Source organism: Amblyraja radiata, chromosome X, assembly GCF_010909765.2.
Source record: "Amblyraja radiata isolate CabotCenter1 chromosome X, sAmbRad1.1.pri, whole genome shotgun sequence".
Classification (NCBI taxonomy): Eukaryota; Metazoa; Chordata; class Chondrichthyes; order Rajiformes; family Rajidae; genus Amblyraja; species Amblyraja radiata.
The window spans coordinates 4,295,196-4,311,815 of record NC_045999.1 but is presented as its reverse complement, the minus strand read 5'-3'; the positions used below and the strand labels follow the sequence as shown (position 1 = coordinate 4,311,815).

The window sequence follows — 16,620 nt, the reverse complement described above, 5'->3', positions numbered from 1 at the left end:
GACCATAACCCTCCATTCCTTTCCCATCCATATAACTATCCAATTTATTTTTAAATGATAAAAACGAACCTGCCTCCACCACCTTCACTGGAAGCTCATTCCACACAGCTACCACTCTCTGAGTAAAGAAGTTCCCCCTCATGTTACCCCTAAACTTCTGTCCCTTAATTCCCTTGTTTGAATCTTCCCTAATCTCAGTGGGAAAAGCTTATCCATGTCAACTCTGTCTATCCCTCTCATCATTTTAAAGACCTCTATCAAGTCCCCCCTTAACCTTCTGCGCTCCAAAGAATAAAGCCCTAACTTGTTCAACCTTTCTCTGTACTGACTGACTGAGTTTCACTGAGTTCCCACTACATACAAGCAGTTTCACAATCCTTTTCAAGTAGAGCCAGATTGTTCCACTTTGGCCTCAAGAGCAGGACACTTACATAATGCTGAATCAGCTAAAACTCGAATAACAGTGCAATCAACCATTAGTCACAAAATGCTGGAGTAACTCAGCGGGGCAGGCAGCATCTCTTCAGAAGGAGGGTCTCGACACGAAACATCACCCATTCCTTCTATTCAGAGATGCTGCCCCTCCCGCTGATTTGCTCCAGCATTTGTTTCAGAAAGAACTGCAGATGCTGGAAAAATCGAAGGTAGACAAAAATGCTGGAGCAACTCAGCGGGTGAGGCAGCATCTATGGAGAGAAGGAAATAGGCGATGTTTCGGGTCGAGACCCTTCTTCAATCTTGACCCGAAACGTCACCTACTCCACCATTTTGTGTCTACGGTTTAAACCAACATCTGTAGTTCCTTCCTACACACAATGAATAATTATATATAACATAGAAACATAGAAAATAGGTGCAGGAGTAGAGGCCATTCGGCCCTTCGAGCCTGCACTGCCATTCAATATGATCATGGCTGATCATCCAACTCAATATCCTGTACCTGCCTTCTCTCCATACCCCCTGATCCCTTTAGCCACAAGGGCCACATCTAACTTAACATCTAACGTAACATTAAGGTGTACTTTACGGAAGGAGATTTGCAGTCGTAGGAGAAATATACATGTGAGGAAATTACCAGCTTAATAATGATTAAGAAGGAACTGCAGATGCGGGAAGAATCTAAGGTGGACAAAAATGCTGGGGTAACTCAGCGGGACAGGCAGCATCTCTGGAGAGAAGAATAGGCGACGTTTCGGATCGAGACCCTTCTTCAGACCTTAATAACGATGCACACTAATGTTCCACAGTTAACGAGAAAACAGCAATACTCACATAGACAATGCAGACCCTCATGGCTTCATGAAGAAATGGAGAGACACAGGTTTCCAGGAAAGGGGCCAGCAACTTTGTCCATTAATCATTCAGCTGGAGAAGCCCCAGATAGCATTAGTCGACTGTGAAAATTAACTCCAAGTTGACTGAACTGACAACAAAGTTGCAAACATTAAAGAAGCATTTAAAAAAAAATTCTGAACTACAAGCATGAGAAGTCCTTGGTGTAAATAGACAGATCAATTTTTTTACTTTACTCAATACATTTTTTTATTGCGCCCACACTTCCCGCGCCCTAGTGTATATGAAATCTCCTCAAGGTGTGCCTGCTTTGAAGTTCTCTTCCTCTCTCCGGCGAGAGTTCCGTTATGCCCCTGTCCCACTTAGGAAACCTGAACGGAAAACCTCTGGAGGCTTTGCGCCCCACCCAAGGTTTCCGTGCGGTTCCCGGAGGTTTTTGTCAGTCTCCCTACCTGCTTCCACTACCGCAACCTCCGGAACCACCTGCAACCTCCGGGAACCGCACGGAAACCTTGGGTGGGCGCAAAGTCTCCAGAGGTTTCAGTTCAGGTTTCCTAAGTGGGACAGGGGCATAACTCTCTCTCGCTGCCCCCTCCCCCCCATTTTTTATTCCTCCTGCTCACCGACTCTGGCCACCCAGTTATAACCCAGACTCACTACCACAGCCACGTGTGTTCTCCGACTAGTTTCGCTGTCCTCTTGATTAATTTCATCGATCGTATGCCTCGTTGTCACCTTCCCCTCAGCCAACAGTGAACATTGTTCGATGAACAATGAACATAGCATCTGAAAGAAGGGTGACGACCCAAAGCTCACCTATTCCTTTTCTCCAGAGATGCTGTCTGACCCGCTGAGTTACTCCAGCTTTTTGTGTCTATCTTTGGTTTAAGCCAGCATCTGCAGTTCCTTCCTACACATGAACAGTCTATATTTTACTTGAGCATTGTCTGCTTTGATCTGACATTTTCACACATTACCCTTCCATATCTCTAGTCTCCCTCTCCCTGAGTCTGACGAAGGGTCAAGACCCAAAGCATCACCCATTCCTTCTCTCCAGAGTTCAGCCTGTCCCAATGATTTACTCCAGCTTTTTCTGTGTCCTATCTTCGACAATAGACAATAGATGCAGGAGTAGGCCATTCGGCCCTTCGAGCCAGCACCGCCATTCAATGTGATCATGGCTGATCATCCCCAATCAGTACCCCCGTTCCGCCTTCCCCCCCCCCATATCCCCTGACTCCACTTTTTAAGAGCCCTAACTAGCTCTCTTGATAGTATCATGGAAACCTGCCTCCACCGCCCTCTGAGGCAGAGAATTCCACAGACTCGCCACTCTCTGTGAGAAAAAGCTTTTCCTCGCCTCCGTTCTAAATGGCTTACCCCTTATTCTTAAACTGTGGCCCTGGTTCTGGACTCCCCCAACATCGGGAACATGTTTCCTGCCTCTAGCGTGACCAAGCCCTTAACAATCTTATATGTTTCAATGAGATACCCTCTCATCCTTCTAAACTCCAGAGTGTACAAGCCCACTGCTCCATTCTCTCAGCATATGACAGTCCCGCCATCCCGGGAATTAACCTTGTGAACCTACGCTGCACTCCCTCAATAGCAAGAATGTCCTTCCTCAAATTAGGGGACCCAAAACTGCACACAATACTCCAGTGTGGTCTCACTAGGGCCCTGTACAACTACAGAAAGAATGAAGCAATGGACTTGATTTGACGTGATCAGACTTATGGGAAGATTGAATGGGGGGAATTGCTGTTATTCCTGCTATGCCAGCCGCTGATCGATGTGGCAGGAAGGAAAACGTAATCTTGTATATCCCTACTCAGTGACAGAACAAGTCCAAGCAGAATCACAAGGTGTATACAAATTAAATAGATGAAAATCTAGACAAAATCTCGCGATGGTTTAGGACAATTCAAGTTCGAGTTACATTTATTGTCACATATCATCCAATTGGTGCAGTGACATTTGAGTGAGCCATGCAGCCACACACTAAGATTAGCACAACACGATAGAATTTAACATAAACACCCCCCACAACGCAATCAAACGTTTCCCACTGTGAGGGAAGGCAACAAAGTTCAGTCCTCTTCCTCTTGTTCACGCCGTTGTCTGGGCCTATTGACTCTAATGGTCGGTTACAAAGCAGTAAAAAAAAAATATAGATATATTTTGTTTGAGCAAATATGATTATGAGATTATTCATCAATGCCTTGTAATATCTTATTTTCGCTCTGTTTATGGCGAATTATATTATATTGCATAAAACAATTCCCAGAATCACACAAAAAAAAAAAAAAAAAAAAAGCAGTAAGGTGGGAATATTAAAGTATCTTTTCATGTTCAATGTTGGACACCAACCATTTAATTTTACATCTCTTCGCAGCTGTTAATTACAGCAATAACTGGGAACTGGCCTCAGCCACTGTGAACACAACGTATAATCATTCAGCAGCGTGAATGTGAATGCTGAAGTCGGGATTCATGTCGGGTTTTCAGGAGTAAATGTGACACTCAGAGGTAATACTCCGTTTTCCACACCTTACTCTTCCTGTGTCTTCCTCTCCCCTGACTCTCACTCTGAAGAAGGGTCTCATTTTTCCCTTATACCTAACCGTCCGAAGAAGGGTTCTCATCCCGAAACGTCACCCATTCCTTCTCTCCAGAGATGCTGCCTGTCCCCGCTGAGTTACTCCAGCGTTTTGTGTCTATCTTCAATGTAAACCCACATCTGCAGTTCCTTCCCAATCCCACTTGCCTTCCACAGGTGGCTCTGCTATTTCTGTGATATTCGTCCCGGCATGCAGATCTCACAATACGTATTTAAAAATTGTGATGGTTTAGTTATGGTAGCTGGAGAGAATCTGTCAGAAGACCAGGGAGCACAGACTTAAAGTGAGGGGGGGGAGGGGAAAGTTCTTTACCCAGTGAATGATCACTGCTCCAATCATCTATGACCTTATGACATTACTGGTGTGGGAGTGTTGAGATCTTGCTCCACAAGTGGGGAATTTAAGGTTCGATTCATTAATAGAAACTGGAATATAAAGGAAGAATTTGAATACCTCACTCAAGGTCCCTGAGCAGAAAGAACACACACACACCGATAACCGAAGATAGACACACTAACGCTGGAGTACCTCAGCGGGATGGGCAGCATCTCTGGAGAGAAGGAATGGGTGACGTTTTGGGTCGAAAAATAAAATAAAAGAGAGAGTTACAGTGATAACCTGTGTTGGAGACGAACTTACACTTGCTTTCGTTCGATCTGAGTGGAGCCATCTATTAGTTGCAAAAAAGTACCTCAAGAGAACTAGCTAAAATTATAAAGGGACTGGACAAGCTAGATGCAGGAAAAATGCTCCAATGTTGGGCGAGTCCAGAACCAGGGGCCACAGTCTTAGAATAAAGGGGGAGGCCAAAAAAAAATTACTTGAAGCAGAGTTAATGTCAATTGATAATATTAGTAATGTAGGAATGATATACATGAAGTGTTTTTAATATGATATGTAGACCTGCTGCCTCTAATAAAAGATTAAAAAAAAAAAAGAATAAAGGGGAGGTCATTTAAGACTGAGGTGAGAAAATACATTTTCACCCAGAGAGTTGTGAATTTATGGAATTCCTGCCACAGAGGCAGTGGGAGGCCAAATCACTGGATGGATTTAAGAGAGAGTTAGATAGAGCTCTAGGGGCTAGGTGGAGTCAAGGGGATATGGGAGAAGGCAGCACGGTTATTGATTGGGGACGATCAGCCATGATCTCAATGAATGGCGGTGCTGGCTCGAAGGGCTGAATGGCCTCCTCCTGCACCTATGGTCTATGTTTCTATGTTTCTAAAGTTATGAAGCATCTGATACTAATCTCCTTGTAGGAGTTCCTGAAATCCAGCAGAATGAAACCATCAACTACAATGAAGAGTTTTTGTGGAAATCTGGGAAAGGCTTGCTGATGCATATCCGTGACGGATTGGAGAGGGGCCCTTCCCGATCCGATCCTGTACATCGCAGAAAAGTTCACTCCGAACAGCCCATGTGGTGTTTTTCACAGTACAAGGTCTCCAGCCAGTACGCCTCAGCCACAATGTGGTAAGTTACAAAACAAAGGAACCAAAAAAGTTAAGGATGAAGTGGGGGGGGGGGGGGGGGGTACAGCTCGATGACATGATGGGATTTCAGTTTCTATATAATGAATTGAACTTAAATTCTCCAGCTGTGGAACACGATTTCACACTCCCACACCATAAAACACCATTCATAAGGTCATATGATAGGAGCGATTGCTGCCATTCGGCCCATCAAGTCTATTCCGCCATTTAATCTATCCTCCCCCCCTAACCTCATTCTCCTGCCTTCTCCTCATAACCCCTGACACCCAATACTTAATAACAAATCTATCTATCTCTGCTTTAAAAACATCCATTGAGTTGTCCTTCACAGCCTTCTGTGGCAAAGAATTCCACAGATTCACCACCCCCTGACTAAAGAAATTAATTCTCAAATCCTTCCCTAAAGGAACGTCCTTTAATTCTGAGGCTGGTCCCTCTAGTCCCAGACTCTCCCACTAGTGGAAAACATCCTCTCCACGTCCACTCTATCCAGCCTCTCACTGTTCGTGCCCGGTTTCAATGAGGGATGGGAGTTTGGGAAACGTTATGGGAGTGTGAGTTCGTTGTTGGTGCGGGATCTGGGAGGCAGGTGGGATGAGTTCCAGATTTGTGCCTGAAGAATGTTTGTGAATTCTTGTTCCAACCTACACTTTAAAACCTTTGATTAGATAAGTGAGGAAACTAAGGGGTCACAGTTTAAGGATAAGGGGGAAATCTTTTAGGACCGAGATGAGGAAAACATTTTTCACACAGAGAGTGGTGAATCTGTGGAATTCTCTGCCACAGAAGGTAGTTGAGGCCACAGTTCATTGGCTATATTAAGAGGGAGTTAGATGTGGCCCTTGTGGCTAAAGGGATCAGGAGGTATGGAGAGAAGGCAGGTACAGGATACTGAGTTGGATGATCAAGCCATGATCATATTGAATGCATCAGCAGGCTCGAAGGGCCGAATAGCCTACTCCTGCACCTATTTTCTATGTTTCTATGCTTCTAACTACGCAACCAAGCCTTACAATCTAACCGCCTTGTCCAAGTTGTGCAAAGTAAATACGTGCAGGCGTTTTCTGAGGTTTAGAGACTATGGAAGTGACTTTGTTCCATGTTGCCGCTCACTAGGGTTGCCCTTGTTGCCTGGATGCTCGCCAACATCCTTCTCTGGCTCAAAGTCCCTCTATACGGAGCCTACATGATATTGGTAACCGGTGCGTTCATGATATTTTCACTCATCTCCTTCGGAACAACAAGGAAGACAGAACTCTGTGCGATCATGTTTTGACGATATGAGGTTGGACAGTGCCCTTGGTCCATCCTTTTGGCTAACATTGGCACAGGTAACCTTTTATACTCGTAGATGACATTGTTCACAGAGTACTATGTTCGCATGTTCTGTTGTGCCGCTGCAAGTAATGGGCCTGTCCCACTGACGCGACTTTTTCGGAAACTGCTGGCACCCGTCATAGGTCACCGAAAATTTCCAACATGTTGAAAATTCAGCGGGGACCAGAAAGACGCTACGACTCTCTGGGCGACTGAGGAGACGACTCACGACCGTACAGGCGACATGTCGCGGGATGAAACCTGTATGGTCGTGAGTAGTCGCCCAAAGAGTCGTACCTTGTTCTGGTCGCCGCTGGATTTTCAACATGTTGAAAATTATCGGAGACCTGCCGCGACTTTGACGGGTGCCGGCAGTTGCCGAAAAAAATCACGTAAGTGGGACAGGCCCTTAAGAATTTCATTGTTCCACTTGGGACATCTGGCAATTAAATTCTCTCTACTTTCAATTCCTTTCACATCGCCAAAGGTTCTCATGCATCACTGACATTAATCCCACTGCCTTTCACAGCTTCACCTTCATCTGCCTAGACCCTATGCTCTGGAATCCATTCCCAAGCCCAAGTTCCTCCAGCATTTTGTGTCTGTGGTGTAAACCAGCATCTGCAGTTCCTTCCCACACACTAAGAGCAGGGAGGTTCTACTGCAGTTGTACAGGGTCTTGGTGAGACCACACCTGGAGTATTGCGTACAGTTTTGGTCTCCTCATCTGAGGAAAGACATTCTTGCCATAGAGGGAGTACAGAGAAGGTTCACCAGACTGATTCCTGGGATGGCAGGACTTTCATATGAAGAAAGACTGGATAGACTCGGCTTGTACTCGCTAGAATTTAGAAGATCGAGGGGGGATCTTATAGAAACGTACAAAATTCTTAAGGGGTTGGACAGGCTGGATGCAGGAAGATTGTTTCCGATGTTGGGGAAGTCCAGAACTAGGGGTCACAGTTTAAGGATAAGAGGGAAATCTTTTAGGACCGAGATGGAGAAAATCATTTTTACGCAGAGAGTGGTGAATCTGTGGAATTCTCTGCACAGAAGGTAGTTGAGGCCACAGTTCATTGGCTATATTTAAGAGGGAGTTAGATGTGGCCCTTGTGGCTAAAGGGATCAGGGGGTATGGAGAGGAAGGCAGGGATGGGATACTGAGTTGGATGATCAGCCATGATCATATCGAATGGCGGTTGCAGGCTTGAAGGGCCGAATGGCCTACTCCTGCACCTATTTTCTATGTTTCTATGTTTCTCTAGAGATCCTCCTACCCGCTGAGTTACTCCAGCACATTGTGTCTTCTTTAGCAGTGCAGTTAACCTGGTTGGCAATATAAGGGCAGAGTGTCATTTTGTTACTTGACTAACAGCTGACCTTTGGGTGCGGCTGGCATTCACAGGTACTGGTGGATCTCAAGCCGTGATCGACATGAATGACGGAACCTGTTGGGAGAGATTGGGGTGAAGTTACTTTAATTTCGTTCAGGGATACATCACGGAAACAGGCCCTTCGGCCCACTGAGTCTGCACCAACCAGCAATTCCCACACACTAACACTATCCTACACACACTGTACACAATTTACAAATATACCAAGTCAAATAGCTGACAAACCTGTACGTCTTTGGAGTGTGGGAGGAAACCAGGGAAAACCCACGCAGAACGTACAAACTCCGGACAGACAGCACCTGCAGCTAGAGTTTACGGGATGGCGGGACTGTCATATGCTGAGAGAATGGAGCAAGCTGGGCTTGTACACTCTGGAGTTTAGAAGGATGAGAGGTAATCTCATTGAAACATATAAGATTGTTAAGGGCTTGGACACGCTAGAGGCAGGAAGACTGTTCCCGATGTTGGGGGAGTCCAGAACCAGGGGCCACACACAGTTCAAGAATAAGGGGTAAGCCAATTTAGAACGGAGATGAGGAAACACTTTTTCTCACAGGGAGTGGTGAGTCTGTGGAATTCTCTGCCTCAGAGGGCGGTGGAGGCAGGTTGTTTGGATACTTTCAAAGAGAGAGCTCTTAAAAATAGCGGAGTCAGGGGATATGGGGGGAAGACAGGAACGGGGTACTGATTGGGGAGATCAGCCATGATCACATTGAATGGCGGTGCTGGCTCGAAGGGCCGAATGGCCTGCTCCTGCACCTATTGTCTATTGTCGAATCCAGGTCTCTGGCGCTGTAAGGCAGCAACTCTACCACTGTGCCACTGTGCTGCCCTGGATAACTGAATGATAATAGATAAGCCTGGGGAAAGTGTGCTTTGGAGACACTTGGTGCCTTCAATAACAAGAAGTGACAAAACACTGAAAACTGGAAATGTGAGATGCAAGTTCAGCTTGCCTGAATATCCGCAGCTGTGGAATTCATTGTGGATTATTGCACGACACAGTGTATACAACCTTGCCCCAGGGGAACCCTCTGGGGAGATGCGTCACATATTACTTCTCAAAGCCGGTTTGACAGAGGGTAGGGCAAGCTGAGGTGACGTGTATGATGTCTTGAACATTCTTCACCCGCTCCCTGGGTCAAACGGAAATACTCTGAAGATCGTAATGGAACGGTATCATGTGGCGTCTCCCTTTCGTGCGATGTGTTCTCTGCTCTCGTCAACAACAAAGTCCAACCTTTGCCTGAAGATATTCATAGAACACAGGGACAGTTTCTTCCCAGCTGTTATCAGGCAACTGAATCATCCTACCACAACCAGAGAGCAGTGCTAAACTACCACCTACCTCTTTGGTAGAAACATAGAAACTAGAGAATAGGTGCAGGAGAAGGCCATTCGGCCCCTCGAGCCTGCACCGCCATTCAATATGATCATGGCTGATCATCCAACTCAGTATCCCTGTACCTGCCTTCTCTCCATACCCCCTGATCCCTTTAGCCACAGGGCCACTCTAACTCCCTCTTAAATATAGCCAATGAACTGTGGCCTCAACTACCTTCTGTGGCAGAGAGTTCCACAGATTCACCACTCTCTGTGTGAAAAATGTTTTCCTCATCTCGGTCCTAAAGATTTCCCCCTTATCCTTAAACTGTGGACCCCTTGTTCTGGACTTCCCCAACATCGGGAACAGTCTTCCTGCATCTAGCCTGTCCAACCCATTCAGCCAGTTGGTGCCCATTGTTCATCAGTTCAAGTTCAGGGAGCAGAATTAGAATTAGGCCATTCGGCCCATCAAGTCTACTCCGCCAACAGACACAAAATGCTGGAGTAACTCAGCGGGGCAGGCAGCATCTCTGGAGAGGAATGGGTGACTTTTCGGGTCGAGACCCTTCTTCAGACCCGACCCGAAACATCAACCGTTCCTTCTCTCCAGAGATGCTGCCTGTCCCGCTGAGTTACTCCGGCATTTTGTGTCTATCTTCGGAGTAAACCAGCATCTGCAGTTTCTTCCGACCTCTGAGCCCACTCGATGGCCAACCTACCAGGAGTAGGGTGGTGACAAAGACAAGAATCGGACTCCAGAGTCTGAAGAAGGGTTTCGGCCCGAAACGTTGCCTATTTCCTTCGCTCCATAGATGCTGCTGCACCCGCTGAGTTTCTCCAGCATTTTTGTCTACCTTCCCGAATCGGACCGTACCACTCACCTGATTTTCTGCAGGAGAGAGAATGAATTGTTCAATGTTTTGTGAATCATTTATTTTATGCAAAAGTTCCACGATTTCAGAAAGAAAAGGATTTTAACTCTCTCTCCTCTCTCCTCCTTGTGTTGCAGCTTTGCTGACATTAATTATCGGGATCACCATTATGGCACTGAGCTTCTGGGCTCCGCAAATTCTGAGCAAAGTCTTCATCTTAACCGACAACACCAATGATGAAGACACGGATGGTGAAGATTATTACAATGTCCACTACCAGGAGAATGAAAGACCTACTGATGTGCCAATGAAGGTGAGTGCCCCTGCCATTGGGAAGAAGGTACAGGAGCCTGAAAACTGTAATGCCCAGCTTCTTACCCACAGCCATTAGGCTTCTGCTGCTTGCGTGTGGCGTGCACAGCCTAAAGTTGTAGGACAACTTGTTCTATTTGAGTGTGCACGCCAGGGTGATTGCATTCGTCGAAACAGGGCGGACCACGTGAAGGTTGCAATCTCCCACCTCAGCCACTAGGCCATTAACATTACAACCTCAAATAAGCTCTGAACTACATCGACTATTGTTGTCATTATTGCACTATTATTGTTTGTTTGTTTTTATGTGTACATGTATGTGTGTGTATACAAATATATATATACATATATCTATATACTGCATGTGTGTGTATACATATATATGTGTATGTGTGTACATCTATCTATATCTGTCTGTGTGTGTATGTGTGTACACATATATATATATGTATGTGTGTACATCTATCTATATAGTGTATGTGTGTACACATATATATGTGTGTGTACATATATATATAATTATATATATACATATATCTATATACTGTCTGTGTGTGTATGTGTGTACACATATATATGTGTGTGTACATATATATATATATCTTATATATATACATATATCTATATACTGTCTGTGTGTGTATGTGTGTACACATATATATGTGTGTATACATATATATATATATAATTATATATATACATATATCTATATACTGTCTGTGTGTGTATGTGTGTACACATATATATGTGTGTATACATATATATATATATATATAATTATATAATATACTATTATCTAATCTATATACTGTCTGTGTGTGTATGTGTGTACACATATATATGTGTGTGTACATATATATATATATAATTATATATATACATATATCTATATACTGTCTGTGTGTGTATGTGTGTACACATATATATGTGTGTGTACATATATATATATATATAATATATATATACATATATCTATATACTGTCTGTGTGTGTATATATATATATACATACATACACATATATGTGCACACACATTATCTACGTATATATATATATATATATATAAATATGTGTGTGTACATATATTATCTATGAGTATGTGTGTGTGTGTGTATATGTGGAATAGATCATTGTTAGTTCAGAGAAGGTGACAATGAAGAATACAGAGATAACATTGAATCAGGTGGACAGTTTAACACTTTAACAACTCCAAGAAACATAACATTGAAACTTTTTTCAATACAATCCCGTAAACCACACCTTACTGAAATGTTTGTGTTCTTTATTCCCAGACCCTGGAAAATGTGGTGTGACCTGCGGAGAAAGGATTCCAGGCCATGGATCTGCATGTTCTTGATGTCTACTTCTCGTAGTATTTGGACCTTTAATCCACATCTGTGCAAACACTCTTAAATTTCAGATGTTAGATGGAAGGGGAGAAACGCTAATAGTTCTAACCTTGTTTCTGTTTTGCTGTAACGTTTAATAAACACCTCTGAGAGGTGAATGATCTGTTCGGTAGGATTCCAATTCATGACAGGCGCATGTTGAACCAACATCAATTGAAGAATAAATGTATGTTACTTCGAAGTCACGAGTTAAACATCACATCGGGGAAGGTATAGAGTGATACAGCATGGAGACAGGCCCTTCGGCCCAACTTGCCAACATGTCTCAACTACACTAGTCCCACCTGCCCGCATATCCCTCCAAACCTGTCCACTCATGTACATGTAATACTGCTTCTTAACCGTTGGGATTTTCTCAGCTTCAACTACCTCCTCTGGCAGCTTGTTGTCAAAGCTGCCACAGCCAGACATAACAAACATTATTTTCCACGGGCAGTAGCTCTACTCAATAACCAAAAGTCTGTAGCGTCCTTTTGCTCTGATATTTTATTTCATTCACATGTTTAAACTGTAATATTTTATTCTTAATGTTTTAATGTTTTATTCTTAATTGTTACTGTATGTCGTATTGTTACTTTCGAGCGGAGCACCAAGGCAAATTCATTGTATGTGTACATACTTGGCCAATAAACGTATTCATTCACTAATTCGTTCCCTTCACCCACCAGCACCCTTTGTGTGAAAAAATGACCCCTCAGATTCCTATTAAATCTTTTCCCCTTCACCTTGAACCCATGTCCTCAGCTCCTCGATTCGCCTACTCTGGGCAAGAGACTCTGTGCATCTGCCCGATCTATTCCTCTCATGATTTTATGCACATCTCTATAAGATCATCCTCCTGCGCTCCTCGGAATAGAGTCCCAGCCTACTCAATTGGTAGCCCTGTAGCTCAGACCCTCTAGCCCTGGCAACATCAACGTGGCAGAGGAAGTATCCCAACTTTGTAGGAATCGGAGAACAATGAGAAAACCACCATGATGGCAATTTGGGGTAGGCACAGAATACTGGAGTAACTCAGCGGGTGAGGCAGCATCTATGGAGAGAAGGAACTGCCGATGTTTCGGGCCGAGACCCTTCTTTGCAAATCTTCACTGACCGATGTTGGGAGAATGTGTACATTTATAAAATTTTATATTTGTTTCAAAAATAAATAAAATGCCATTGCTATATTTCCAATGAGACGTTGAATGTATAAATGCTTTGCGTAATGAGCTATCTTCACAGTGAGGTGAATGCATTCGGGAGCCAAATAATCGAATCTGTGGACGGAAGCAGATGGCAGATGCTGGTGGAGAAAGATGGGGGGACAGAGAGTAAAAAGAAAGGATTAGAAAAGACAGATAGAGGAAAAGAGAAATAGAATGGAATGGAAAAAGGAGAGAGAGAGAGAGGGAGGGATGTGGTTTACTGAAACAGTGTGATGGCTCGTTAACTTTGGTTTACACCAGCCCTGGTTCAGCAGCAGAAAGTAACGCACACACATCCAAGTCGATGGCTTTGAATCCTTTATTGAGAAAGTTGTTTATTGAGCAACTGAGGTGTTTCGAACACAGAGAGTGGGTTGGGTTGGGGCGGGGGTGGAGGGAAGTGTGGAGGGGGGGGATAGGGGTATAAACTGCTACAGACACAAACTTTCATAGTAGCACTAAGACAATTGACACATTCAAACAACAAGAATGGAGTGTCCTTAAGAGGAGTTTTGTAATTTACTGAATTGTTTGGTAGCGAAAGGAGTTTCACTCTAACTAAGCCAAAGTTCCATTGAACCCTTGAAATGCCACCTTCCCACCGACACTACCCCTCCCCCCCCCCCCCCCCCTCCCCTCTAACCTCCAATAATCCTGATCTTTGGATTGGGATAGACAAAAAGCTGGAGAAACTCAGCGGGTGAGGCAGCATCCATGGAGCGAAGGAATGGGTGACGATTCGGCTCAAGACTGATTTGGATTGGGATGAGTGGCGAACATGAATGGTTCTTCCTATTGACCAAAGAGGTAGATAGTTGTTTAGCACTGACCTCAGCTTCTGTCTACCTCTTTGGTGGCCCTCGCACTATCCTTGGTCGGACTTTGCTGGCTTTACCTTGCACTAAATTGTTATTATTCCCTTATCATGCATCTACACGCCGTAAATGGGGTCTATTGTAATTGTGTATTGTCTTTCCGCTGACTGGGTAGCATGCAACAAAGGCTGCAACACTGCACCTCGGCACATGTGACAATAAACTAAACTGGAGTGAATTGATCGCTGATCAAGTAGCTCCAGGGACGAGGGAAGAGGTGGGGTCAAAATCACCCCCAGCCCACTACTCGCGCTTTCATTGGGGGGGGGGGGGGAGAGGGGGGGAGACAGGGGGGGAGGGGTAGAGGGGGGGATCACACTCACGGTCTGGCCCGGGCGAACAGGAGAAAGCACAGCTCAGGAAAGGAGGCAAGGAGATGGCACAAAGAGATGAAGAGGTTTGTACAAAAAACAGACATCTTAAGGGTAAGACTTAGACCATGCAAGAGCTGGAATAAATCTTGGGGAATGGGTCATTTTACAGAGAATTTGCCTCTAACATGAAATTCTAATCCGTAGCAGAATAGACTCTGCATGGTTGATAAACCACTAACATGTTCCATCAAATGCCTGGATAAAGATCAAGATAAAGACTGCTTTTCACATCAACAGCTTAACAAATATATAAACAAACGACAATCACAAACGCACACATAGGGGATGTCAGATATTGCTATCCTAACCTGTGCATAAATATATTTGTTTGGCATTAATAACACAGGGAGAGGGGGGGGGGGGGAGAGGGAAAGAGTGGGAGAGAGGGAAAGAGAAAGGGGGAGAGAGAGAGGGAGGAGAGAGGAAGAGAGATGGGGGCGAGAGAGATGAAGCGAGAGAAATGTGGGGAGAGAGGGAGGGAGAGAGAATGATAGAGGGGGAGAGGGTGGAGGGATGGAGGGATGGAGGGAGAGAGGGGAGAGGAGGAGAAAGGGGGAGAGGGGGGGAGAGAAAGGGGGAGAGGGGGGAGAGAGGGAAAGGGAGAGAGAGAGTGGGAGAGAGAGAGGGGGAGAGAGATGGGAGAGAGATAGAGGGAGGGGGAGAGGGGGAGAGGGGGGGAGAGAGTGTTAGGGGAGGTTAGAGTGGGTTAGAGAGGGTTCAAAACAAAGTTAGCAAGTGGGAGAGAGGGGTGTCTGGGTGGGTGAGTGGGGGAGAGAGGGGGGGGGGGGGAAAGAACGAAAGATGACGTTGTATCCTTTGTAATCCCTGGGTGAACAAAGATGTCGTCATTTTGTAATAGAGAGTGGATTCAGGCTTGGAGTTGAACTGGCGTAATGTACAAACTTCAGTTCAACATTGCTCATTCCCTCGGCTCACGCAGCAACACTGGTGTCCATTCTACATTACAACAACAACCGCCTACATTAATACAGCAGCTTTGACATTACAAGACATGACAATACACTTCTAAAGACTATGCGGTCCAGGGTTAAGCAATGCCCTCCTTTGAAGACTCTCTCTGACCTCCTTGAAGACGATCCTTAAAAAAAACTGTCTGAACTTCCAATCGCCCGGGAAATTGTCCCTTGTTTTTGTAGATGAGCGGTGGAGCTGGGAAGGGAGTTGAAGGGAATAGGGGGAAGAATAAAACGTGTTGGGACAGGGACACTAAATATGGGTGCTTGGTGGGCCAAAGGACCTGCTCTTCACCAGTTCACAAGTTATAGGAATAGAATCAGCCCGTCGAGTCCACTCCGCCATTCAATCATGGCTGATCTCTGCCTCCTAATCCCATTTTCCTGCCTTCTCCCCATAACCCTTGGCACCCATTATAATTAAGGGTTTGTCCGTCCCTGCCTTAAAAATACCCACTAACTTGGCCTCCACAGCCATCTGTAGCAATGAGTTCCACAGATTAACTCAACAAGTGTAGTGAATCTGTGGAACTCTCTGCCACAGAAGGTAGTTGAGGCCACAGTTCATTGGCTATATTTAAGAGGGAGTTAGATGTGGCCCTTGTGGCTAAAGGGATCAGGGGGTATGGGGAGAAGGCAGGTATGGGATACTGAGTTGGATGATCAGCCATGATCATATTGAATGGCGATGCAGGCTCGAAGGGCCGAATGGCCTACTCCTGCACCTATTTTCTATGTTTCTAAGTTCCTCCTCATCTAATTTCGAAATGAGAGCCCCTGAGGCTGTGATCTCTGGTCCTAGACTCTCCCACCAGTGGAAACATCCTCTCCTCATCCACTCCATCTCTGCCTTTCGTTCTTCTGTAAGTTTCAATGAGGTCCCTCCTCAACCTTCTAAACTCCAGCGAGTAGAGGCCCATTGCTGTCAAACGCTCATCATATGCTAACCCACTCATTCCTGGTACATTTACTGTGCTGTATCTCTCTATTATTCCTTGTGTTGCCTATCTGGAGATCCATCTTCAAACATTTTGCTGGATTAAAGACTGGATATATGGAGAAACATAGAAACATAGACAATAGGTGCAGGAGTAGGCCATTCGGCCCTTCGAGCCTGCACCACCATTCAATATGATCATGGCTGATCATCCAACTCAGTATCCCATCCCT

General features: G+C 45.0%; 1 protein-coding gene across 1 annotated transcript in view; it reads left to right on the top strand.

Annotated features, from left to right (window-relative positions):
• LOC116968154 (dual oxidase maturation factor 2-like) overlaps positions 1-11,949 on the top strand; it is a 20,442-nt gene extending 8,493 nt beyond the window's left edge. Inside the window, 8 exon segments of the mRNA XM_033014787.1 lie at positions 3,689-3,742; positions 3,745-3,822; positions 5,177-5,283; positions 5,285-5,345; positions 5,348-5,390; positions 6,527-6,741; positions 10,457-10,632; positions 11,924-11,949. Coding sequence (XP_032870678.1) covers positions 3,689-3,742; positions 3,745-3,822; positions 5,177-5,283; positions 5,285-5,345; positions 5,348-5,390; positions 6,527-6,686 — 503 coding nt within the window. The 3' untranslated portion in view covers positions 6,687-6,741; positions 10,457-10,632; positions 11,924-11,949.
• The last annotated feature ends 4,671 nt before the right edge of the window (positions 11,950-16,620 follow it).